The following is a 27,046-nucleotide window of genomic DNA, read 5'->3' on the forward strand; positions in this document are numbered from 1 at the left end:
AGTAATTCCTGTTCTGTGGGAACCAATTTCTCTGGAAGATAGAGGGCGTCACCTTTCCCATTCTCATAAATGGACACTGGTCATTGTGTTCCCTCCTGCCCAGGAAGAGCCAAAGGGCCCAGTTGAGGCATCTGCTTCTCTGCAAAGCTTTCCTTGATTCTCTGCCCTGGCCCTGGAGCTGACTTTCCTGCCTTTGTGCCCATTCAGCTTGTTCTCACCACTGTCATACTTACCACAGCATTTGATTTGTTGGTTTCCCTGCTCCCCTGAAGGCAAAGACTTATACACCAGGCCCTGCCTCTGCATGCCTAGCACCTCCTGGCACATGGTGAGTACCAACTGGGTCCATGTTAGAATGGACACGGCACTGTTAGTACTTAGGATATGTGGAAAAGGAATAAAACCTCACTTCAAGTGCCCTGGAAAGGCTTCCTAGGGGAGGGATATTTGAGCCAAGGCCAGGTAGCTACTGGATTTGGTGATTTCCAAGTCCTGATGTACCTCTGGAGAGCTTGGCCTTCTCCCCAAAGGACTAAAGAGAAGGTTTTGAGATGAGCCCTATTAACAGTTGGTACTTTTCAATTGTAGTCTTAGGACCCACAGGGAACACTATGTTTTTGCAAAACCACTGCTAGGAATTTCATAGCGGAGCCTAATTCATTGCACTCCTTTGGAGCTGGTGTGGAGAGAAATGACCCGCCCACATGGGCCTAAAGAACAGCGCGTATCTGGGGACATGGTGTGCACACGGGCCATACATTGGGCCAACAGCTCTGAGACCTGACCAGGAAGATGATGTTCCAGCGCCCAACTTTTAAAGTCACAATGTTCTGGCCATTGCATAGTTCCCTGTGTTCCCCAGTGTCTCTAAGATTCCTTTTTCTTTTTCCTTCCCTCTCTCTCTCTCTTTCTGTCTGTCTCTCTCTCTCTCTCTCTCTCTCTCTCTCTCTTTCTTTCATTTTTGAGACAGGGCCTCACCATGTAGTTAGGATGGCCTTGAACTCGAGGCAGTTTTCCTGTCCCAGCTTTCCGTGTGTGGGATTATAAGGGTGTGCTACCACAACCGGCATCCAAGTATTTTAATTTCCTACTCAGAACACTTTCCGAAAAACTCGGTGGCCTAACCCATGACTGCCAACAAAGGATTAAAACCCCAAAGAACCTAATTTAAAAAGCCACTGTCAAAATCTACCATGGTTGGTTAGTAAGAAAAAAGAATACCATATTTTATCATTTAAAAAGTAAGAAGCACGCGATTAAGAGAAAGGGCATTACTGCATTTTGCTAGCTTGATGAAAGCCACCTGCTGGTCTTTTTACTTTTAATATTTCGTCTTGCTTTGTGAAACATTGTCACAGTCCAACCTCAGAGCAGGATTGGTGTCTTGAACCCCTCACTGGGCTGTCAGCCTGTTTCGGTGAGGCTAAAGCATTGAACTATGGCTTATCCAGCATGAAGACAAGGCAGGAGTCCACGCTGGAGTTGGCTTAGGTGAGTGTGGCTTTTGATAGAGGGTTACATGTGTGTTTGGGTTGCCATGCTGGGTAAGTGAATAATGAAATTTGTATGAGTTGAGCTCACACATTGAAGTTATTGAGCAACTTACATGCAAGGCCATGACCTAGATTCCCAGCCGAGAGACCCACGTGGCAAGACTTGGGCTAGGGGAGCCGAGGACAGTTCACATCTGCTCATCTGCTTATGTAACCCTGCTTCCCAGATACCCAAGCCAAGAAAACACACAAGCCAGCCCAGCAGGACTGAGGGCTTGTAGTAGCACACGCCATGTGCTGCACAGTAAGGTTGCCTTGGCTAGCCTGAGAACTGTCACGAAGCCCTCTGCCCTTTGCGCCCTCCTATGGGTCTCCCTGGAGCCCCAGGCAATGACTTTGAGACCTGGTAGCATGAGTCTAAACAGTGGTGATTCTTCTCTTCCTGGAATGTGAGCTCTGAATTTTTTCACTTGGAGGTGCAGGGCCCTCTGGGAGGCCTCCTGGTTGGCTCTGAACCCAAGAAGCATTCAACTCCAGATCTGGTGCTGTTGTATGCCCTTCAGTCTCAGTGATGTGAGCTGCAGGATTCCTGGGGTTGTGGAGGCTGCCATCAGAAAATGGGAACAGACAGTGGCAAAGATGGACATCGAGGAAAGGGGCTAAGAAGCATAAATAGTAGGGGTACCTGGGTGGGTGTGGAGTTTGGTGATCAGGTCTGCTTTCTGCCTCTCCCATCCCAGGTATTCATTTCCTGTCTTCTTAATCATTCATATCCTCTCAGGGTTAGGGGACAGTTTTCAGGAGATCTTGTTCAGGTCCTTGTTCTCTTTCTGGTTTCCTGCTATCTGTGAGCATGCCAGGGCTTTGTGAAACCTTAGAGTTCATTCAGTTGAATCCCCGCAGTTTGGAAGTGAGGAAACTGGTATCCTGAGAATGGAGGTACTTGTCCAAGGACCACCCAGCAAGTCACTGGTACGGGTGGACTAGGACCCAGACATACCTGCTCTTGCATGGGACTCTTTACCGCAGGACCGCTTTTCTACAGCCTGTATGTGGAAGACACTTGGATGCTTTCCAGCCTGCAGGTGTCTGCTCTGGGGAAGATAGCAGGCCACGTGTGAATGCCAGGGTTCTGGGCTGGTTTCAGAAGGTATGAGTGAGTCTTAGGGTAACAGTCCAGATGCTTCTTGGGTTTCCGAAAATGAGTTATGTTTAGTAATGTCTTTAGAACAAAAGAGGGGCTGTTTTGCAGATGCTGAGGGGCCCTCTGAAGTGAGAGGGGTCTAGTGATAGATCTCATGAGTTCATTCTATCAAGGGCCCTCTAGAGGTTTTTGCCAGGGTGGGAAATTAAACAGCCTAGGCCAGACGGACCTTGTGGGAAAGGATGGAAATGATGGGAATCCTTAAGGACTCTTACTGGCCTGAAAGCCTCAAGCCTGTGAAAATGAGCCATCCAGCTCCCTATTGCCCAGTTGGCCTAGTTATAGTCGCCTATGCCAGTGGTGATGAATCTCCAGCATGGTGCTGCAGTAGTCTGCAGTAGGACAGCTCTACAGGATTTGCCATTGCTGACCAGGCCTTACTAATCATCCACCTTAGTCCTTCCCAAGATTGGCTGAGTTGGACTGTCTAGGGGAGGGGCCTGGTACTCTATATTCATTTCCTTAGGAGATTCTGATGATAGGTTTGGGGAAAACTGGTCCAGGGTAACCACTGACTTAGTCATGTATCACAGCGCCTGCTCCCTTGAGGGCATCCTGGGAGGCCGGAACTGAGTCAGCAGAGCAATCCCATGGGAGACTCATCTTCCAGGCCTCTGAGAGGCAGGTCTTGACTAGGGAGGAAGTAGGACTTTTGCAGTTTGAGGATCTTCTTTGCCTTAGAGGTATGCTGCTGGAATATTGTGATAATGAAAATAAAAGGGCGAAACCCCGTTGAGACTTCTCAATATGAAAGTTAGCAGGTTTAAGGAGAGAAGGAAGGGCAAAGGAAGGCAAAGGCAGATGGACATAGGCAACACAGGCATGGTTCATAGGGGTGGAGACAGACAGGAGGCTCACTGGAGGGCCTTGTTGCCTAGCTGAGGGATTTGGCCTTACCTTGTGCAAGACCAAACAGCCTTGAGCCATGGGCGGTTTTAGTGGGAATGATCAAAATTGTGTCTCGGAAGAAATGAAGAGAACAATCCTGTGGCATGGAACTGTGCTGGTGGCAGGAAAGGTTGTGTGGAGCGAAGATTGTTCTGGGGAAGGGCAGGGAGGGGGCACTGCTGTTAGAAAGGAGAAGGCAAGTTTCCTTTTCTCAGGCTATTTTGTTTCAGGAGGGTGAGTGATCCCTGGGCACATGGAGTGCGTGGGAAGCCGTGTGCTTTTCTCAGTAGGACAGACTGAGGTCACCAGTCTGGGTCTGGGCAGGGGTGGGTGGATTTTACCACGGTGTTCCAGGTGAGCTGTGATCTGAGCTCGAGGCTAGCCTGCCCACTTGTTCTGTAGGTTTCTTTGTTCTAATGGCTGGTTTGCTTCACAGGTGAATCTGGCTACACTATAGTAACAGTTCCCAAAATGTATTCACTGACAAAATGATTCTGTGACCAAGTAAGTGTGGGAAATAGTTCACAAAATGAAAGGGGTTCCCCGACTGTACTGTTCCTCAAAGCCTTTGGTGTGTGTTATGCTTTTGCACAAACAGGATTTAGCATGCAGACTTCCCTTACTGATTTGACCAGGGTTATGTTTTTCCACCAGCATCTTTCTGGATCTGATGTTTCTGGGAACCCATTTTGGGAAAGTCTGAAGATCAGGGAGTACTGTGAACGTAGATTTAAGTCTTGCTTCTGTCTCTGATTCCCTTTGTACGCTGCATGATTCCATGTATGCCACATGCCCTGTGAGGGACTTTGACTTTCCCCTTTTCTCTGTACCCTAACCTGCTGCTTCCTCAGTGTCTACCACCTCATCAATTCTTCTGAACCAGGAGTTCTCTGACTTAGTCTCTGATCTGACTCCATGTTCTTCTAGGCCAGAAACTTTGAATTCACCCCAGACCTTTCTGTATCCCCTTGGTTACTGTTACTCCTGTAGTTAGTAAGCATTCTTTGATGTTCTTCCCTGCAATTTCTTTTCTTTCTCCTATAGTGTCTGTGGCCTCCATCCCACCCCATTGAGTTAGGTTCACATCAGGTCTGTTACTCTCCACTAAATTCTAATTTGATGCTGATTTTCTCCCCACTGACCTACACACACACCTTTTAGTAGCATAGCTTCGGTCCTTTGTCCAAGACCACAGTTGACAGGTGGCAGAGATCAATCTCTGTAAGGATTTCTGAGAAAGTCTTTTCACATTTCGGATCACTCATCCTTACCACAGCCCATCAGGAGGACTGAGCAGGAATTATTTCTGTTTTACAGTAGAGTCAGCCTGGGGAGGGGGTCTTGGGCAGGGCAACCAACCACCTCGGTTTGCCTACCACTGAAGGATTTCCTGCAATGCAAGATTCTTCAGCACCCAGGGGTTTCCTGAGATGGTCACCCTGCTGCTAGACAGGGTGAGCATCCTTTCCATGCCCACGTGGCCTCCCAAAAGGAGATATCTCCTCTCCAGCTGTGGCTTGGTCACCTGGCATAGTCTGTGCAGTGTGTGGCCTGGGGCTTCCTAACTTCTTCTTTCCTCCACCTCTCCAGTTGGCCCCATGCTGATTGAATTTAACATTCCTGTGGATCTGGAGCTTTTGGCCAAGCAGAACCCAGAGATAAGGATGGGCGGCCGGTACACCCCCAAGGACTGCATCTCTCCTCACAAGGTGGCCATTATCATTCCATTCCGCAACCGGCAGGAGCACCTCAAGTATTGGCTGTATTACTTGCACCCGATTCTGCAGCGCCAGCAGTTGGACTATGGTATCTATGTTATCAACCAGGTGAGGTTTGGGAAGGTGGTGTGAAGGGGAGGGAGGGTATGTGCGTGCAAATATGCGTAGAGTGAGTGCCAAGGGAGACAGAGTGGGTGTTGAATGAGCAGCCAGCTCTTATTTAAACGGTGCCAGTGCTGTTCAATTAAACGCCAAGCAATGTGCTTGCTCATTGCTGTCAACTCTGTTAGTCAAAGGAACTTGCTGGTGTGTGTGTTTGATTTTTGGACGTGCTTTCCAGCAAAATTGAGAGGAAAAAGACAGCCCTAATTATCTCAAAATAAAGCACTGATTATTCCCTATTTTTGGTAGCTTTGGATTTTCCTTTGTAACTTAGAAAAATAAAACTGCTGTTTGGACATTAGAGTTTAAGACATCATCAAAATTTACCCAGTCACGGTGTTGTCCGAGGTGTGAAGTGTCTGGGAAAGTCTGATTCCAGGCCACCTGAGAGTCTTGGGGGTTTGGCAAGTCTAAGAAATGTTTCTCACTATATGTCTGACCCATGTGTGTTTTGATCTTTGACTAATGATGAAGACAGGTCAACTTCATCACCAAGTGTGAAGAATCAGATTGATCTAAGAGCGATTTCTATTGGAATAACTTCTTATTGTAGTCTGCTTGAGAAACGTTGTTTTTCCAAGAGTATAACTTTAGTAATTCAAGTTTACCCTCAAAGACTCATGCCCTTAGACTGTAGTACAGTGACATTTTTTGAAGAGACAGAGTGCTCATGTGTTCAAAGCCAAACCCTGGGTCTGCCTCAGGTGTAAGGTCATTGGCAGCTTACCATTTCCATCAGTGTTGACTGACTTTGTGCACCTTCCCCTGGACCACCAGGGAAACTGGGAACAACAGTTTGTCCATCCAGCATTGCAGAGAACTGCTGTGCGTGGAACTGAGTCAGTTATGAAAGGAGATTCTGGAGAAGCGCAAGTTCTCACATCTGCCTGTCCTGAGGCTTCCAACCCACTTTTGGCAAGTGGGACTTTCCCAGGCAACACTTTGTTAACAATCCCACATAGCAAGTGAACAGAGGCGTTGGTGGTATAAGTAGTTAGCATAACTGCCTTCCAAAGAGCATGTGATTGGGTGATGGCTGTGAAATGCTTTGAAAACTGAGAAGGAGAAAGAGCAGCAGCTTGGAAGAGCTAAGATATAAACTAGGCTCTAAAGTTTGGGGGAGAGATGGGCCTCTCATCCAGGACTGGTGAATGGGGACGTTAGGGAAGAAAGGAGCCTGAATGTTCTTGGAGATGGAAACGACCAGTGTTGAGGTAAGAAGGTACCAGAGGCCCTGGGATCAGGCATTGGAGCTGAGCCTGTCAGCCAGGGAAGGAGTGGATGCACCGTTACAAAGAAACCATGCTCAGTTAGGGAAGTAGCGGTGAGTCAGCGTGAGGCTGGTAGCCAGTCCAGGGTCCTGTGAACACTTGCAAGCAGGATAGTTATGCACCGTGGTTCACCTTGGAGAATACTGGAGAATGAAAGAACAAACAGGTAAAGATCCTGCAGAACGCAGGTCATTTCAATAAGTATTGGTTTAAGAAAAGCCTTATCACTGATAAACATTTGTCCAATGCCATTGAGCTTATGTAGATGATACATTCAGGAGCCTGTTGTTAAAACAATGGTACTGAGCACGTAGAAGAGGAAGCCACTCTCACCAGGACCCAGCAAAAATTACGAAGAACAGCCCATGCCAGCTGCATGTGATAGTTACTATACCGGGACCTGGATAATATATCGTAGGCCAAGCATTGTCACATATGATGCCCCCTTTCTCATCTGCCAGAGCAGAAGTTAACAGCTGTGCTCTGCTTGGCATACAGTTATTAAAATGTGTAGTAAAGGGGCTGAGGATTTAGCTCAGCAGCACGAGCACCTGCTTTGCAGGCGCGCAGTCGTGAGTTCGATCCCCACTATGAAAAACAAAAACAAACAAAAAAAATTGTGCTTGATAAAAGAAACTGAATTCCATTCTTCAGTAGAATCATCTGTAATCTCAGCAGTAGGAGACAGGGGACCACAAGCTCAAGCCCAGCTCATGTAATTTAGTGAGACCCTGACTAAAAATAAAGCAGGGGGCGAGGGGATGTAGCTAAGTGCCAAGGCCATGGGTTCATTCAGTGCTAGGGGATTATTGTGGGCAAAGGGCAGTGGCAGTGTGAGAGATGATACTGAAGTTGAGGTCAGGTAGTGAAGAAAGGCGGGACAGGTTAATTTACAGCTGTGTTGGATTTTGGTGAATATGAGACTTCCTTGTTTGTGAAACAACTACTGGGCAGTAAGATTTAGACAGCTTTCTATAATACAGTTTATCCAGATCTTCCCTGGGCTTAAAATAACGGAATTTTGGATCTCTCGTACTGGCTACACAATTCTACCTGCCCCAAATGTATACCCAAGGCGGCTTAGCCCAGTGGTACCACTGTGCTGGTGAACACTGGACTCCACTTGAGAGCTGTACCCCCAGCCCCCACTTTGAGATCAGAGCCTTAGAAAGCTAAAATAAGAGTGGCCTCTGAGACATCTTGTTTAGGGGTTCCTAGACACGTTTGAGGAAGCCTTGGTCATTCTCGCAGTGCCTTCAGTGAACTGGGGCACTGTGACCTGCTGCCGACGAGCTTCCTGGCTTCCTAACCAGCGAGCTGTTTCCCCAGACTCATCTCAAGGGATCAGTGTTTGGGGATCACACTTTGGGGCACTGCCTGAATTACCACCACCTTCCTTTTTACTTTCCTTTCTTTGGTGGTGCTGAGGATTAAACCAGGACCCTGTGCATGCAAGCAGAAAGAACCCTACCACTGAGACACATCCCCAGCTCTCGCCTCACTTTTTCATAGTGTACTAGGAACTCCATTTTCTCCCTCTAATCTCTCTTTTCTCACTTGCAACTCAGCATCTGAAATATTTTCTTTTTAGAACCTGGGAATGTAGGTCAGTGCTAGGTGCTTACCTGATATGGTGGGGCCCTGAGTTGGAGCCTGAGTTCCAGTTAATCAATTAGTCGAATACACACACATACACACACACACATATATACCCATTTTTTCCTAGTCTTGTATCATTTTCTTCTCCCTCTAACCTCTCTTCTCCTCTTCCTCCTCCTCCTTTTCATTTTGTATGACGTATTAAGTTTCTCTTCCCAAACTGATCTTACTCCTGTTCTAATCCTTCCCAGATGATCCTTTTGAAAAACAGAGTCAGAGTCCAGATAAGCAAGTCAGGAAGTAACTTGAAGTTTGTGTTATTTTTTTCAGTGAAGAATGTTACTTACTACCCAATGAAGTGGTTCCGGGACTTGAGCCTTGTGGGACATGGGGGATTGCCCCCGTGAGAGCACACCCATTTACAAATTAGGGATTTCCCGTCGTCTTCTCTACTGTACGGTTATGTTCTAGATGAGGAAGACGGAGATACTCCAAAACCTGGCTTTGACTTTTGCCCATTATTCATTCTGCAGAAAGACCTGGGCTGCTGAGCCTCCTGTCCAAACTTCTGTGCATTTTGACTCTTCACTGCCACTCCCTACCTGAGACTAAAGATGAAGATAGCAGTGACCTCTGAGGCTGAGATATCTGGTCCGGGGTACCAAACAGGTTATTCAGTAAAGGATCTTTTCCTGCCCCACTGAAGGTCATGGTCTCCCATTTAGAGCAGGTCTTAGTAGTCGTGTTTTTGAAGTGGGGACCGTGTCCCATCCCCATCTCCTTAGTTTCCCCTTCAGTGTTGGCCAGGTGTCAGGGGCTAGGCAGTGAAGGTTTCCGCTCTGTGTCATGGAGAGGGAACAGGTGCACAGAGGGAGAATGGCAGTAAAGAATCGCATGAGTAACTGACAGTAGAGCTGTGGCTCAGACCCAGCCCCTGACTCCCAGGCTCAGCGTCCTCTCCCTGTATCACCAGCTGCTCGCTTGGAGACCATTTAAGCCTCTGCTGGGGGTGTGTGTCAAAGTCTGGTCTCTAAGGCTTTGCGTGATCTCTATCCCTGGGTTGTACCCTGGATCTGCCACTTCCCAGTCAGTGACGCTGAGTGAGGGCCCCAAGCTCTTCAGACTTCACTTGCCCCTGAGGCAGAGAAGGGAGAAGGGTTAGTGTCTGCCTCAAGGGTGGAGAAGTACCTGCAAGTGATAAACCCTTAGTAAACAGTAGCAGTCACCACTGCTGTTTGCGCCTTTCCCCTCCACCCTCTGTTGTTCCTGCCTGGTACCATACTGACAAATTCTTCACTGCTTTTTCTGCCTTCTGCCTCACCCAGACTCAGTACCAGCATTGGTACTTCCCATTTGCTGTGGCATTCATGGCCCCAAGCATACTGAGTATTGGTGTGTGTCAGGTCACAAAGCTCAGAGGACTCGGGAACAAGTATCTTCAGAGGACGCTTGTTTCTCAAGCCACACACACACACACACACACACACATGAACTTCTGTGAGTTTTACGGCTTATTTCTGTCCACAGGAAGCTGTTCACTCACCTTGTTTGGTGTGTGATCCTCCAAACACATGAAAGCTATCTCAAAAATAGTGTGTTGGAGGGCAGGGAGTGGGCCTCTACCTTAAGACAGAGAAGAGCAAGCTGCCTGCTGTTCCTGAGGGTCTGCACTCCTGCTTTAGCAGGAGATCTTATTTGGGTCCTAGCACATCCCACTGTTGGAGCCGAGGGTACCATTCTGAAACATGAACACCTTACCCTAAGTTCCTCACCAGGACCTTGGTCTGGAGATGGATACCAGGTGGTCACAGGGGAGGTACGCTGTACTCATAGCCGACAAACAGGAAGTGTATGTTGTGTTCTCTCAGGCATTCAGGAGTGGGAACTATAAAACCCAAAGTCAAGGGAAGGCAGGCTGTCACCTGTCAGCACTAGCCCAGACAAAGAAAGGCAGGTATAGTAATAACCACTATAAAGACTACAGAAGGACAAGGAACACAGCCACGGCTGGCCAGGTGGATGTGTCATAACCATGCTGGCCCTTTGCCCCTGAGGTCCCGGTTCTCTCGATGTACCTTCTGGTCTCCTACCTTAGCTATCCAAGTTCTTTTTGGTTCTCACAGTGTCCCTCCTTTGCTTTTAATCCTTCAGCATTTCATCACTGCATCCTGCCAAAGATCTAAGTGATCGAAGTCTCAGGCTTGGTGTCTGAGAACATGCTGTCCTGCCCTGATCTGCCTCCAGCCACTTCCTCCTTTTCCCCTTCACAGTCACACGGAAGGAACCCCTATCTTCACCCAGAGACTTGTCCTCCCCTTTCCTGCCCCTGATTACACTGTTCCTTCTGTCTGCATGCCTCCCCCAGTGACTCTCTCCCTGGATATCTTTCAATCCCCACCGCACACGTATGTGTGTACCTCGTTAGCTCTGGAGACTGGAGCTGACCTCTCCCTGACTGCAGCTGCCGGCCACGTGGCGCTTCCCAGCAAGGGTGCTTGTCTGTGTGCGCCTCATCCCAGGTCTGCCTCCCTAACCGTGCCACACATCCACAGTGCGGGGCAGACTTGGTCAGGATTTAGAGCATGCAGCATCTTTCTGTGACGCCTGCCCCCCTTTTTATACCCACTGTCAGGATCCCTTGCTTCCAGGCCTCTTGCTGGGTGTGTGCCTCTTAGAAGTGAAGCCTTTTCCAGCTGGCCAGATCATGGACCAGTGGAGAACTTTCAGACCCCCTCCCTGGGACCTCCCCTCAGAGCTGCACATTGCTGACCAGGGCACACTTGGGCTGCCTGTGACATCAGGGTGACCTCCCTTTCCAGGAAAAAAGCAGACAACCTATTTTAGCCCTGTGGTTGTTCATGGTCATCAAAGTCATTAATAGTCCTTTAAATTCTGACCACTACAATCCTCCAGTGGGGCGAATGGGTCTTTTTACTGTTCTTCACAGGGGTGATTGCAAGAGAGAGCACATGGAGCAGGGCTGGAATTTGGACTGAGGTCAGCTGGCACCTCAGCAGCGCCCCACCTTGCTGTGTTTATTCCCAGAACACCTTACCTGTCCTGGCCAGGGCTGCAGGTCCTGTAGGTCACAGAGAGGGAGCACCAGTGTTTGAGGTGCAGTCACTGAGCCCTCAAGCCCTTGGGAGCCCTGCTTGTGAGTCTATCCTGACTCACAGCCGTACCCTGGGCAGACCCTGGCCTGAAGGGCTGGGGGAGAAGGAGGGAGGGCCCAGCTCACTGCCTGCAGGAGTTTTTGTCTGGCTTTGAAACTTCTTCCTTCTCCTGTTTGTCTGTGCCTTGGTGTAGGCTGTTGTGGGTGCATTTGGAGAAGCTCTTTGTATGTACAGTGAGCGAGAGCATCTGTCACAGGTCCAGGCAGCTGGTTCCTACATGAAGTCAGGATTGTTGGGGTGAAGCAGACGCACAGAGCTGCCCTATCAGTGATGACAGCTATGGGGCTTGTGCCCCCACCAGTCTGGTTTCTATTTTGATCATCTGTATGCTACCCCACCCTTGCTTTTGTTTCCATCTGCCTGTGCTCAGATGGGCTCCTGTCAAGATGGGGCTCATGGAGGGATGGGGCAGCTGTGTCCCTTGGCCTCCTTGGTTCCTTTCCCTAAAGTTGCACATTGCTGAACAGAGCACACACAGGCTGCCTGTGATGTCACCCTGAGGATAACTTCCTTTTCCAGGAACAATGCAGGACAATCTACTTTCCTCTGTGGTTGTTCATGGTCATTAAACTTGGGGAGGACGAGTGTGAGAGGGCTTGGAGTGTCTGCTTCCCCTTGCCTTGTTCTCCCCTCCCTGGTCATGCCTCTCCATTCTGCTGGGGAATATGTTGAAACACTTAACTGGCACTCACGTTGCTGGGAAATTGCCTACCTGGACATTGTTCTGGGAAATGCTTTTCCCTCTGCTCATCTTTGACTGTAATAAGGAACTGCAGCTTTTTACGACCTTGCTTTTGCCTTGTAGAAGGTGGTCAGAATGAGTCCCTTTTCCTTTGCAGCCTTGACATTTATGCCTCTTTCCCCTACTGTCCTTCCTTATATCCATCCTTCTTTTTTTTTTTTCCCTTCTAGTGGGGGCCTTTTGCCTTTACTTGTTAATCCTGTCTGTAGCAAAGCAAGCTGGAGGAGGAATTCCTCTCTGTGATCCACTTCTTACTCTACACCCACCTTCTCTTCTGTATTCTTCACCTCCTATAAAGAAAGCGAGAAAGCGGGAGGAAGGCCGACCTAACTACTGCCTAACCACCACCACCACTGCTGCCACCGCTGCTACCGCCACTGTCCTGGTAATGTCCTCAAGTCACGTCCAGAGCTGAGGCCCTGCTGGTCAGGGGAGGCTGTGTGGACAGTCCTGTGAGTGTGTTCCTCCCACCCTGGGGTCTCCTCTTGGGCTTGCCTGGAAACGCTGAGATTGCTGGAAGCCACCTAACTATGCAGAGATCTAAGAGATTTTGCCTTTTCTAAATTAAACCACAATTGAGCTCATACTGTATATATACAAATACTTATGTCTTGCTTTTTTTAAATTCCATGCCATCAGCATCTTTGCATTTTATTTCATAGTCTTCATATTCATGAATTTCCATGTCTTCATAATAGAGCTCTGCCAGAATTAGTTTAGCTTTTCCTCTAGTAGTAGACTGTAAATAATACTGTAATGAACATTTTTGAGGCAGAAGAATATTCTGTGTTGGTCTCTTCCACATTTGATGTCATTTCCTTAGGCTGAGTTTTCAGGTGTGAGATGATGGGTTCAGAAACTGTTTCTACATTTTTATATTTCGGAATGCAAATGACCAAATTGTTTTCTGAAAGAGAACCCTTTATCTGCCAAAGTATTTTTCTCCAACTTGTATTTTAAATATCCGGGCAATGCTTAGTGCTACAATCGTGTTGTATGCTGCAGAAGGCAGAAAATCTCAGTGTGTTTGGCCCAGGGAGAGAGGCAAGTGTCTTGCTTGCTCCTGTGCAGCTGGGGTTTAAAATTGTCCTCCATGTACACTTTGTATGCACACTTGTTCTAGAAAAGCAAGCACAGGGGATTTCCAGCAAATGTTCCCACCAGCTTCAGACCTGCCCTTGGGTCTGTGGTGCTGAGAACGTGGGGTAACTGTGGACAGGTGGGTGAGAATAGCTTTGCGAGGATCAGAGTGTGTGTGTGTGGCAGGGGGAGCAATAGCATCTCTCCCATCACGTAGAAATCCTGATTCACTAAGAATCTTGGTGGCACTTCATTGCTTCTATGTCTTTTGCTGGAGGAGAGACTAGATATGGTCTGACTCCAGGCCATTTTTGTCTAAGGATTTGCTTGCTGGCAAATGCACAAGAGCCTGCCTTCCAGTGAAGGGAGAACAGATCTTCTAGAGGATGTTTGGACTAGGCAGTTGTGCAGAGGCTTTCAGTAGTTGATCCTCATTTGTCCCTGGTACAGTCAGAGGAGAGTCACTCTTGCCTTCCTTAACCAGTCATACTTTTCCAGATTAGACCCCCCCCCCCCCCCCCCAGCGCCAGAGAGTGCCTGCAAATGCAATGTGTCTGCCCAGGGAGCAGGAGAGGGCATGAGAGGAGCTGTGGAGCCCCTGGGGAGACATTCTCTGCTTAGCCATCTGATTACCCAGGCTTCTGTGTCTCTCCTGTGGATCGTACCACACCTTCCTAACTGCCCTCCTTGCCTTAATTTGGATTAGGCACAGATCCCTCCCTGACATGCAGTCCTTCGTGCCTTAAGACTCCTATGACCTAAATAAAGACAGAGCAGCTCAGCAGGTGCCTGGCTTTCCTCACCCCGTTATTTGGTTCACCTCTATGTTCAGGTCTCATTGTGACCTCACCCATTCTGAATTTCTAGTAGTTCTGTGCATGCTGTCTTTCATAAACTTTTGCAAATGCTTTTACCATGTAGAGCTTTTCTCCGCTGCTTGAACTGCCTTCTGTGCACCCTGCTGCTCTCAGTTTGTCTGGTCTTATTCTGCTGCAGTAGCCTCTGTTTACTCATTCGGGGATTTTTGGATATTTTGTGGCCTTTCTTCTTTCTTTGTATCTTCTAAGAGCAGCCAGTTGCCCTAAAATTTTGCAAGGATAATAGCTATAAGTCTTGTCTGCCAATATAAGATAAAATCAATCTTTAAAAATTGAGTCTTTCAGCCAGGCATGGTGGCACATGCCTGTAATCCCAACACGCGGAGGCTGAGGCAGGAGGATTGCTACCAGTTCAAGGCCAGCCTAAGTTACCGAACGGTCTCAAAAAAAGAAAGGTGTATGTGGGGGAAGTGTTTCAGAAGGACACCTGCTCCTAATGTGCTGCACCTTCTTCACCAGTTGTAGTCTCCAGTGCACTTGGCAAGCTGCTAAAGATCTCTTTCTTCTGCTGCTGGAGATTAATCATGTGAGTCACAGGCTAATTCAGTTAAGCCTTAATCCTTTTTAGAAATTCTCCCTCCATTAGAGAAGCAATTTAAGGGAGAAATCTTGAGACTGATTGGCACAGACAACAAGCAAAAGCTATTGTCCAGGTTCCATTCCTGAGGGGTATTTTGAAAGGGTTGACATTCAGGGTGGATAAACACCTATTGTTATCACCATGACAATAACTGACTTGTCCCAAGCTGTGTGAAAAGTCTCTTCATACCTTGTGTACTTAACACAACCCAACTGGTATCATTCTCATGACATGAAGAAAATTGAGGCTTAGGAGGTGTGATTTACTCAAAGTCACCTCGCTGAAGTTGCATTCCGGGGATAAAAATATGCAGAAGTTGGCATTGCGGGGATAAAAACATGACCTGACCTCACAGCAAATGCTTCATCAGTGTACTTGAGTGAATGAAGTAGCAGATGCCTTAGGTGGGGAACCTATGGCACTGATGCCCCAGCAAAGCCTTGTCTGTCAGCACACAAGCCCTGTTGCCCCAACAGCCAAGCATCAGTTAACAGTAACTTTTCTAAGCTAAAACCTCAGTATTCAGGTTTAATTGCAGTGTTGGCACCTTGCAGTTGCGATAAGGAAGTGTGTTTGGGTGCAGTTTAGGCACTGAGAGGTTCATCTTCATTGCAGTGACTGTGCCTGTAGAGGAGGCATGAAATGGGGCTGAGGAGCGAGCTGGTAAGGTTGAGCACTTTGTGTAGTGGAGGTGGGGCGGGACTTGCTAGCCTTGCTGCTTTTCAGAAAGGTGAATGCACAAGCAGTTCATGCAAAAAGCCTAGAAAGTGTTTTACTGTTCTGGAATCCCAAGGGAAAAAGAGGAATACACATTTCTTCCTTTGCCCTTCTACCGGTCTAGTGTTTGTAAGGGCCCTGGTGGATAATAATACTGCCGTTGTGTGACATGCACTTCCGCTTTCCCTGGATCCTGCAGATAAACCCAGGGTAGGAGGTTCAGGGATTCAGGTTATTTGGAAAATTGTTCTGACTGCTTCTAAGTGTGGTTCAGTCACCAGGGAAGTTACAGGAGCTGGGGGGGTAAAGGGGGAGTAGATCTGTCTGAGCTTCGCTAGCTGCCATTGTTCCTTGGCCTTGGCACCAGAGGGGCTCATTCGTGATTCTAAATTTCCGGTCCTTGGAAGGGGAAGGTTGCTTAATTTGGTGTTAGGCATTTGCTGAGATCGAACAGCCACCAAGACCCCTTGCCCCAGTTTGTGGGTACATACCAAGAAAAGTGGCAAGGTCAGGAGCTGGGCAGCCAGCAACCCTTGGGGTCTTCTCCTGCAGAGGTGTAAAAGGCACTGTTAGAAAATGGTTGGGGCTTTGTGTTAGGACAATTAAGTCTGGCTGGGGTAAGGATTATGAAAAAGCTGTCAAGATGATTGATAATACCTTGGTTATAGAAACACCTGTTCCATGCCTGCTATACACATGATGCCCCCCCAGTGAATATTAGCAATTTGTTGTTACAATAATAATTCCAGTATCTTTACAGTTTTCATGTGCAGTTTCTAAACTTTAACTGTTTTTTGACCTGCATGGAATCAGGCAGACTTAGCATTCCAAATCCACTCTTCACTTGCAGGACAGCCGAAGAACACAGTGTGCCTTTGGGTGCAGCCTTTGCCTTTCACCGTGCATGGTTAGAAAGCTTTGTCACGGGCTGAAGAAAGGCACTCTTGTGTGCAAGATGTTTCCTTAATGCATTTGCTATTCTCTTGGCTGCTTTTCTCATTTCCTGGTACTGCTCTTAGTCTAAGTAGTTTGTTTCTGAGTCACCCACCTGTGGCCAAGTGGCAGCGGAATATCTGGGCTCTCTGCACACACAGGCAGCATTGTGAAATAAGGGTTCCAGATTTTCTTTTGGGGGCATGGAAAGAGGATTTTGCACATTCCAGTTCTGAGGATCTGGATGGGTTACAGGCCTTGTGGAACACTTTCTCCTCAAAATAAAAGACCCTGATTCGAGCAGGGCTTGGTGGCTCAAGCCTGTAATCCCAGCACTTGGGAGGCTGAGACAGGAGCATTTCTGTGTGAGTTTGCAACCAGCCTGAGCTACGTAAGGGAGTTCAAGGCTTGTCTATACTGCATAGTTAGACTAGGAAGAAACAAAAAGAGTGGGTCTTCACAGTAGTGGGTGAGGGTGGCAGGAACAGCCGTGTGAAAGGCGCGGCAGTATCAAAGTCAGGACCATCCCTGCTAACCTAGGACACTAAGTCTTGGTGGGCGTAGACCCCTCCCCACAATGTGGTAATCACTGATAGCACACTTCGGTTGTGTCTCCCCAGAAGTGGTTGCCATCTGTCATTGTGTGTTGAAATCCACCCATCAGTGCATTCTCTCATTCATTTGTTCACTCATTCACTCATTCATTCATCCAGCCAGCACCTACTTACTGAGCTCTTATTACCTGATGGTAAGGCACTAGGTAAAAAGAAAAGATCTCAGCCTTCGTTAAGTTTATTGTAGGTACAACAGAAGAAAACAAGATAAGTCAATTAAAATGTGAATTGCCTTTGCACCTAGAGATGTGGTGCCTTGGGCCCCAGTGCCCGGCACCCTGCAGCTGGTGCTTCCTTCTCGTTTGTCCTTATTTTGTCATGATGTGTACTAGACTGCTTCCTGCCCTATTCTGTGAGCATGTGAAGCAGAGACTGAGTTAGGTTTGCTGTAATTCTCTGGCTCCCAGGTTAGTGTCCGAGAGACATGTGGAAGGTACACAATGTGGTTATAAAACCATAGTCAACCTCATAAAGAGGGTAGAAATGAAAAGTGCTGTGGCATCCAGCCATCACCAGTTTCCTGTATACCTTTCCTAGAGCTAGTCACCAGTAAATGACAAAAATAAACAAGACATGTCTTTAAATGCCTTTTTTTCCCCACCTTTTCTTTTAAGAACTTCTTTGGCTTTTTTTACAGCTCTATTATTCCATTTTAATGGTTGTACCATGACTTTTTTTTTTTTTTTTTTTTTTTTTTTGTCTTTTTCGGTACCGGGGATCGAACTCACGACTGCCTGCTTGCAAGGCAGGCGCTTATGCCGCTGAGCTAAATCCCCAGCCCTGTACCATGACTTTTTAACAAGTTCCCCAGTGCTGCTTATATTGATGTTTGTACTCTTCTGTGGTGCATGCCTTGTAGTGAATACTACAGCTATTCACAGCTGCAAGGCTTTCTGTATAGGACAGACTCCTAAAAGTAGGATTGCTGACCTGAGGATTGACACTCAGGACTGGTTTGTGAAGTTAAGGGTAGGAAAATGAGGCCCGGGAGTTGACTGCTGATCATGTGCAGCAGACAAGTTACCAGCGTCTCTGAGTGTTACACTCAAAGCTTTTATCATGTCTGATTCACTTTTTCTGTTTCTGCACCAGGCTGGAGATGGTATGTTCAACCGTGCTAAGCTTCTCAATATTGGCTTTCAAGAAGCCTTAAAGGACTATGACTACAACTGCTTTGTGTTCAGCGATGTGGACCTCATCCCAATGGACGATCATAACGCCTACAGATGTTTTCCACAGCCACGACATATTTCTGTCGCCATGGACAAGTTTGGATTTAGGTAAGAGATGTTAGCCAGAGTTTGCATGTGTTGCTACCTTCCGTGTCGCCTGGAAAATGAAGTTTCTCTGCCCTGGAGTGCCTCTGAGCTCTTTGAGGATGAAAGAAGAGATCAGAAATCCCAGTACTCTCTGCATATCCACACAAGAACCATTTTTAAATGTTTGCTGTGGCTCTCATCTTTAGACTCCAAACAATTGCGTGATTTTCTACTTTTTGCTCCTTGCTGCCCCATGTAGTTTGGAAAGCAAATTGGAAGAAATTGCTCCTCCCCCCAGTTCTTGAAGTGAGACCCCTCAGGAGATGTACATTGGCCCTTTAAGAAAGATCCAGGAATATGTGGCTCCCAGCACAGCACAGGCTTCTGCTTAAACACAGAGCCTTTCTCCACCAGTGTGCCCTTGGTCTTTGAGAGACCAATGACACCCATCCCCAGGGGAGAGGGTATAATCCAAAGTATATTGACACACAGGGAACGTGGCTTCTAGTCCACTGTTTTATCTTAGAAGTTATAAATAAGATGGGGGAGTGGCTTGGTAGCAGAGTGCTTGCTTTGCATGCATAAGGATTTGGGTTTGATCTCTAGCTTTACCCTGAAAAAAAAAAGTGAATCAGTTATTTTGCTGTTACTTATCCATGTTTCTGTTAATATAAAAAATTTATAACCTATCTGTTGAGTAACATACTCTTTCCCATCCTTTCTTTAAGTAAACCTGAAGCTCCAGGAAGCTATGCTGTGGGGTGCCCTGTGGATTATGTATCTCTGGTTTAGGCTGAGTGTCCAGAGTGTTTGGCCTGTGTAGACTGCAGGCCTGTTGTGTTGATACAGTGACTTTTTACCATTTTCTCATGGTTTTTTCCCTACTGTCTGGCGCTAAGGGCCTGAGGGCTGTGAGATAGTTAAGTTGCTGCCTTAGAAAGAGAAACCTTGGAGTATCACTTTTAACCTCTTCAGAAATCTCAGCTCTTCCCTCCCTTTCTGTGTATCTTCATGGCTTTGAAATGCACAGGTCTGCACCCTGACCCCTCCTGTCTCTCCTCTGTAGCATTTGGGAAGCCACGATGGGACCTGAGTGACCACTCAGCTCAGTTCTTTACCATTACACCTTGTTTGGTTCACAGAGAACCAGTCAGGTTTAGGAGACGGGATTGTACTTAGACCATAAAACCTAATCCTCTCAGCTTAGCATGTATTCCCACTGAAGTGACTAAGGATCTATGTCTATAAAAAGTGATTATCAGCACACTGTATTGGTCTATCCACCTCTAGTTTAAACACTAACATTCAAGGTGTAGGCGTAAGGTAATATAAAGGGTGGGCCCTAACCAGTGGCACCTAACTGCAAATGTACTGTTTTAAATCTATTGAAAGCAGGCCCCCGGGGCCCTTTGCTTGCGTATACTTGCAATCAAATTCTGATATTCTTTAAAATTATTGTCTTTAATTTCCTGTGTTCTGTGTGACTTGGCTAACTTCCCCCCCTCAAAATCTCAGCTAGAGTTTAATTTATGGTGATGGGTTTTAGTTCCTTTGGGTTCATTTCCCAGTCGACACAGAAGGCAGCAACACACGCATGCAGTGAGAGCCTAAGTGTAGTTGGAACTGCATTTGGGGTCAACGTAAGACCAAAGAAGGCATTGGACAACCCACAGGAAGATCTCTGCATGGCCTCTGGGGAACATTCGAATGCTTGACATTTCCTATCAATGCTTTCTCTGTGTCTTTTAAGAGTCCACTATTCATAACCATTAAAATATTGAGATATAAAAAGGTATGGAAGGATGAGAACCCAGATGCCTTGCTTCTTGAAAATATATAAAAAATAGACTTACCATTATATATTTTCCTAAGTCAGGATAAAGTAAAAGTTTCAAAGGAAATTTTAGATGTGTAAATTCTGAGGATTCTGCTTCAATTGTGAGGGTTAGTGTTCAAGTCAGTGCATCCTTGGATGAAAGAAAGCTAAACTGGTAGACAGGACAGGATGGAGAGGGGGGCACAATGGAGCAGGCAGGTGGGAGACTAATGCAGTGGCAGATTCAGGACCTCTGGGTGAGGCTGTCTCACAAGAGTCGGTCACGTAGGAAGCAGAAAGCTGAGCTGCAGTGGGGGAACTGGGCTTCTACCCCTTCTTGTCACTGGCATTTTCCAAATAATCACAGAAACACTGTATTCTCCGAAACAGGTGTGTGTGTGTGTGTGTGTGTGTGTGTGTGTGTGTGTGTGTATGTATTTTTAGCCCTGAGGTTGACCCAAAGGCCCTAGCACTGGGCGACGTCCCCAGCCCTTTACTTTTTTTTTTGTCTTTTTCCTTTTTATCGGTACCAGGGATCGAACTCACGACTGCCTGCTTGCAAGGCAGGCGCTTATGCCGCTGAGCTAAATCCTCAGCCCCTGCATTTTTTTTTAAAGTCTTTTGAGGTGGATCTCTAAGTCATTATATAGCTCAGGCCGGACTCACATTTATAATCCTGCCTCAGTTTCTCAGAGCCCTAGGATCACAGATGTGTACTACTTTCCCTGGACTTTGATATGTATCTTCTCTAAGATAATCTGAACCTTGATATAAAAGCAAAAACAAACAAAAAACCTCTTATAAACCCCCATCAAAGGATTCCAGAGAATGAAAGAGGTGCTATACTTTGGGGTGCTTTATTTTGGTGCTTTATTTGGGGAATGTCAAAAATTACTAACCGTGGGTCTCTGTGTCTGTTTTTTCCCCAGACTACCTTATGTGCAGTATTTTGGAGGTGTCTCTGCTTTAAGTAAACAACAGTTTCTTACCATCAATGGATTTCCTAACAATTACTGGGGCTGGGGAGGAGAAGATGACGATATTTTTAACAGGTAATAGCTACAGCTTAGAACTGCTTCTTTCCTGTCAATCCCACTGTCAGTTTTTGAATCTCTATGGATATTTACAGTGATTGATTCTCAGGAGTAACGTAGGTCCCACACAGCTCAGGATCCTGAGGTGTGTACTTCTGTAGGTTTGTAGGTGCTGAGCAGGGCTTATAGAAAAATTAACTTCTGAATTTCTGGATTAGCTTTGGAAAATGTGAAATGGAAACCAAGTGGAGGGGTGAACCTGCTTTGATTTGCCACATGCCATTTTGTACTGAAGGAGGCAATCTATGTCCTTCTTAAAAATTAAGTGTCTTACTATATTTTCCTTTCAGTGTGAAGTATTTCCTAATTTCACTCATAGAAACCTTGTCCTATATTTGTGTTTTGGAGTATTTTTATTTTACACAAAAAAAGCTAATCTAATGAACTCTTATTGACACAGTTAGTTCACAACCATCACTGCTTAGCCAGTCTTGTCCTTCCCATATCCCAGGGCTCTTTTTAACAGGTAAATTTTTATCCTCCGGGTTGTCATCACAGTGGTAAAAACTGTCTGTCAGTGGCATTTGAACCACATTCTGCTTGGTCCTACCTGGCAGTGGAACCTTCCATTCTGCCAGCTGCAGATCAGAAATACCGTCTGCCTTTGGGAGCTGGGTTGAACTGTGTTTGATGCCAAAATATATCCAGGTGCAGCCTTCCTGAGTGAGAGTGCATTTATTTGATCAAGTAACCGAACATGTCTGTCGGAGCAAAACCTGTCATTTGACATTCCCATTGTATGAGAGAACTTGACAGATCCAAGTCTTCAATATAGGCCTTGAAGAAAGCTTAATTATCAGATTATTAGACTGATTATCAAGCATTTACGTATTGAGCAAGTAGGGGAGCCTCATATTTAGCTCAGTGACCTAAGTACCTCCCTGTCAAGTGTGAGGTTGTGAGTTCGATCCCTGGTACCAGGGGGAAGAAAAGAAAGGAAAAGAAAAAGCCCATATTGAGTGTGCATCACACTCAGAACACTGTTCCCTGGACACCGGGCCCAGACAGAAACCAGCCCACTTGCACAGAGTCAGACTTCTTCGAGCACTCTGGGCTGCTATAGAGTGTATAGGACAGATTGAATTCCACAGACCTGAAGGGTCAGGGAGACTAAAGATGGAGGGTACATCAGGAACTGACACCCAAAGGCTGTGGGACTAGAAGGATTGGTGATGTGTGGCACAACCATAGTAAGCTGATTATGCACCTACTTAACTGAGTGCCAGGCATAAGATCAGCACTTGGGTGAAAGCAAGGCCAGGAACTTTGAGCTCATCCTGGATCAACCAGTGTTGCTTCTAACTTTGGTATTTGTACTGTCAAGGCTTTGATTTTGGTCCTCATTCCTTTCCCTGGACCAACACCGAATCCTCTGCCTCTGGTCTTGCTTTCTGCACTCCATTCTCAAACTGTGCACCAAAGGCACTCGCCATGGCCAGAGTCATCTGGAAAACACTGCACGTTGTCCCCCCTGACCCTGATGCTGTTGCTTAGTGTACTCTGCGAGGGCCAATTTAGCCTTGGTCTTTCCTTTCAGCTGCATCACCTGCCCTTTCCTACCTTGTAGCCTTCAGTCGGCACCTGGAAGTTTACACTGCTCCCTGAGGATGTGCCCTTGCTCTCCCCTCCGGTACCTCTGCATGCGCTGTCCTGGCAGCCACCTGTTCTTCCTCATAACTTTGCTCTGCCCTTCATCCAGCGGAGTTTCTTCCCTCTCACTCTCTGCCATCCTGACTCCCCTTCCCCTTCAGTCTGGCTCTGAAGGCAGCGTCTGAGCGTCCACACTGTAAGTTCTATGAGCACAGACAGCTCAGGGCCTGGCATGTGCTGGTCAGGGCCACAAACTGCAGAATCAGTCATAAAAAGACCTGGAGTACAAGTGTGAGTTTTAACAGATGTTGTACTGGGCTGGGTCCCAGCATGCTGCTGGAGTTGGGTGGAATAAGAACAGGGAGCAGACCAGTGGCTGGAAGAACAGCCTTGTAACCTGGCCTGTTGTACTGATGCCTGGTGGTAGCTCTGTGATAGTGACCTGTCCCTTCACTCTTTGCAGATTGGTTTTTAAAGGCATGTCTATATCTCGCCCAAATGCTGTGGTTGGGAGATGTCGCATGATCCGCCACTCAAGAGATAAGAAAAATGAACCCAATCCTCAGAGGTGAATTTGTCTGTGTTCCTCTCTTTTTTCCCTTTACGATGGGGCAGGCTGCAGGGCCCAGGCGGCAGAGGGGGTTCTGTGCTGCCGGGGAAATGGAGGTGCCCAGTCTGTGAACAGGGGCCAATGAGAAGGGTGGTGGGAAAAAGACTTTTTTTCATCATTTCCTGACGTTTCTGTTTCGATTCCTTCCCCCTGGCTTTTTGCTTGCAGGTTTTCCCGAATTGCACACACAAAGGAGACAATGCACTCTGATGGTCTGAACTCACTCACCTACCAGGTGCTGGGCATAGAGAGACACCAATTATATACTCAAATCACAGTGGACGTTGGGACACCAAGCTAGCAGTTTGATCCAAATAAAAGAGACTGAAAGTGGCCAGGGACCCTGCTGTGTGACTGTCAGGCTGCTGGGCCGGTCCCTCTCATCGTACAACCTGAGTGATAGGTCCCTTCATGCATCCCACAGAAGCCTTTCCAGATGACCAGGAGGAGTGGAATATTTTGTCTCCAGCTTGACTTGGCCAAATGTGACTTCTTAGCAGTACAAGGTGTTGGCAGTATAGAAACTGTCAGCCTGTGGGGGCTTCTTGACGTGTTCAGAATGTCACCCCAAAGCCTCTGAACTGTGCAGCTCAGAATTGGTGACTGTTGGACTCAGTCCCACTGAGGAAACTGCTGACTTGTGAAATGGGTAAGAATTTTGCTTTAAATTGGGATGTTTTTATGGCCTCATGAAAAATTGGAAATTGCTGCTAAAATTGATTGGTATGATATCTTTCGGTAGTCAAGTTTTAACAAAAAAACCCAAAGTTTCAACCAGTCTCTCATTGTGTCCCCTCCCCCCACCATCTTTCGGTGGTGTACAACTATTACAATCAGTGTGTGCTGTGTGACTTTTCAGAAAAAAGGAGTTTTAAAACTTGAGCCTTGAACCTCTGTCCTGCTTATGTATGAATCCCAGGGCAACTTTAGCCATCAGAGCAAAGGCCTTGGGTGTTCTCACAGTGCCTGTCTCCAAGTTGTCTGATTTCTGAATGTAAAGATTTTTTTTAAAAGAAGCAGCTTGTAGTATTTTAAAGAAAAAAATCAAGTTCTAATTATGGTCTATCTTGCTACTTGTGTTGATCCACATTTGCATAACTGTTTAGTGTGAAGTCATGACAATTTATTTTTCTGGGCATGTTATCTAAACTTGAATTGCCTATGTATTTTTTTATTGTGGCATTTTAAATGTGGGAGGGGATTGAACATTTTTTTAGGAGAAAACAAATAATGTATGCTGTAATGGCCACAAATGGGCCTCTTGATTTAGCTGGCAGGCCAGGTTTTATGAAGAGAAGAATCACCTTTGGATCTTTTGATGTGGTAAAGCCTTCTGGTCAGCGTTATACTGCCAGACCTGGGGGCAAAGCCCAGAGCCAGGCTCGGCCTGCTGGGTGGAACTCTCCCTCCCCACCCTCCCCAGGTAGGCAGCTCCCGGGCCTCAGCCTTGTCCACCAAGTACGCCAGGCCCAAGGCTGCTGGGTTGTAAATAAGGCAGTCAGGTTGTTTACAGCCCCCTGTTCCTCCCCAGCTGGAGGGAACTTCTGTTCAGGCAGAGACTGCTCCCCAGAGCCTCGGTGGCCACACTCCTGGCCCACCCTGCATTCCCGGGTCTTCTCCTTCCTCCCTACCTGCCTTTCTCCTTTCTTCTTTTCTTTCCCCTTTAGTTCCTTCGCCTCTTGTCTGTTCCCTAAAATTTGCCTGTGGCACTCAGGGTCCAAAAGACTATTCATTCTCCAGCAGGACTGTGCCTTTTAATTAATGATTAGAAAGTTCAGCTGCACCCACACCTCCAGCTCCTCCTGAGACCTCTGGTGCCTAAAGCCTCCCTTTCCCCCTCAGGGTTTTAGCAGGTGCTCCCCCCGACACGGGGTCCTTCACAAACCCACCTCTCCTGGGCAGGAGGCACTCCTACCACAGAATGCCTCCCCACGTCCATCCTGGGCTGAGGTCCTAAGGGTCAGCTACCTAATCCTAGGGTTGAGCCCTTTGCCAGAACCCAAGCTTACTGCCCTTCTGGGCACCAGCCCTGAGTGTAGAGGCTGAGCTGATGCCTAGGCCCTAATCCTACCTGTGCCTTTATTGCTTTGAGCATCTTGAATGCTGACTTGGTTCTTTTTCCAGAAGTCTTTGTTTTGGTAAGAAATTTCCTTCCTCTGCAGAGCAGGCAGGGCAATGCGGGTATTCCTCCCTCGGTTCCCCACGCCTTAAAATGATATTATTAAAACTTAGAATGACTGCACTGAGAGAGAGTTTTGAGAAATACAGAGGCCTTCTGTCCCTAGATCCTGACTTTTCCAAAGTGCCTTAAAAAAGGAAACAGTGCCCTGAATGGTGACTTCCTTCACTCTTGATATTCCTTTTTTGTTTGTTTGTTTCCTGTCACAGTTTCATTCATATGAGTATGTGATTCATTCTCAGAACTAAGGGAAATTCTGCTTCACCTGTCCTGTCCTCCCTCCTTGCTGACTTTCCAGTGCTCTTAGGGGGTAACCCCAGGCACAGCTGTGACATTTGCCCAGCCCAGGAAATACTGTCGGTTCAGTTTCTTCACTGGACCTTCCAGGGCTGCGAGTTCAGAAAGCCTTTACCTTCTCTTGGTAGTTACTCCCTTGAAATTGTCATGTGCTGTGCTTTTCTCTGTGTCTGTCCATCCTGTTGCCAGTGACCCCATGTCAAGTAGCCTTTGGGAAAGATCCAAGTTGGCACAGAAGAGCAAAAGAAATGCTGTACTAGCCTTTAGCCTGACCATTGTCTCCACTGAGCACTGGCCTGGGTGTGGGGTGCCTCACACAACCAGGAAACAACTTTCATGTCCTTGAGACCTGTTGAGCTATGTATTTTTATTTCTTGCATATGCAAATATGTATACTTACTGTGGGGGAGGTCAGTTTCTGACCTTGGTGTTCAGAACAGACAACTGTATTTTTGCCTGTGAAATCCAGTAATATAACATGAATAAATGATCCTATCTTTGTAACTGTGAGTGGCTTCTCTTCTGATTTTGGACTGTTTCAGAGCTGGGGCTGGGGCTGCTGGTGGGAGGGTCTGAGGAAAGCAAACATGTGCCTCTCCCTGGCCTGTCTTGCTAAGAGTTTCATGCTAAAGTAGAATTTTCTCTATTAGTTTTGGTTATATTTGCTGTTTTCAACAAATTCCAGGATAGTTCAGCACAGCTATCAGAATGCGTTTATGGTATAATTTAAGTGACATTATCCAAAGTAGGATTTCCAGGAGGGTTAACCAGGGACTCCGAAGTTGGTTAATTTTAGTTGTTAACCTAGTAACTAGCAGCCAGTAAGTATCAGCAACCTGTCCTGTGCTGCTGGGGTTGAATTGGCACTCCTGCTGAAATGGACCAGAGTGTGCCTAGCTGGCAGCCCCTGCAGTCCACATCCCGGGAGCTGTAGGCCCTGTTGTATGAAGCTCAAAAGTGACCGTTAGGAAACAGGAGCTGAGGGCGTAGCTGGCTGGGCCGCCTTTCATGGGGGCTGTGAACAGCAAACAGTACCACCCCAGAGCCATCTGGCTGTCTCTGTCCATCAGTGTGACTGCTACAGGAATCCCCGGTGAACTCAGGCCTGAGCAGGGGTGGCACCTACTCAGATGTGACCTTTAAACAAGG

The 27,046-nt window shown here is 47.1% G+C and overlaps 1 protein-coding gene across 1 annotated transcript in view; it reads left to right on the forward strand.

Moving 5' to 3' along the window:
• B4galt1 (beta-1,4-galactosyltransferase 1) overlaps positions 1-26,401 on the forward strand; it is a 50,066-nt gene extending 23,665 nt beyond the window's left edge. The window contains exons 2-6 of the mRNA XM_063226640.1: positions 5,176-5,411; positions 18,145-18,332; positions 21,057-21,179; positions 23,275-23,379; positions 23,590-26,401. Coding sequence (XP_063082710.1) covers positions 5,176-5,411; positions 18,145-18,332; positions 21,057-21,179; positions 23,275-23,379; positions 23,590-23,722 — 785 coding nt within the window. The 3' untranslated portion in view covers positions 23,723-26,401. The remainder of the gene's footprint in view (positions 1-5,175; positions 5,412-18,144; positions 18,333-21,056; positions 21,180-23,274; positions 23,380-23,589) is intronic.
• The last annotated feature ends 645 nt before the right edge of the window (positions 26,402-27,046 follow it).

This window comes from Cavia porcellus, unplaced genomic scaffold, assembly GCF_034190915.1.
Source record: "Cavia porcellus strain 051 isolate PalLab524CR breed Dunkin Hartley unplaced genomic scaffold, mCavPor4.1 scaffold_1, whole genome shotgun sequence".
In the NCBI taxonomy this organism is placed as follows: domain Eukaryota; kingdom Metazoa; phylum Chordata; class Mammalia; order Rodentia; family Caviidae; genus Cavia; species Cavia porcellus.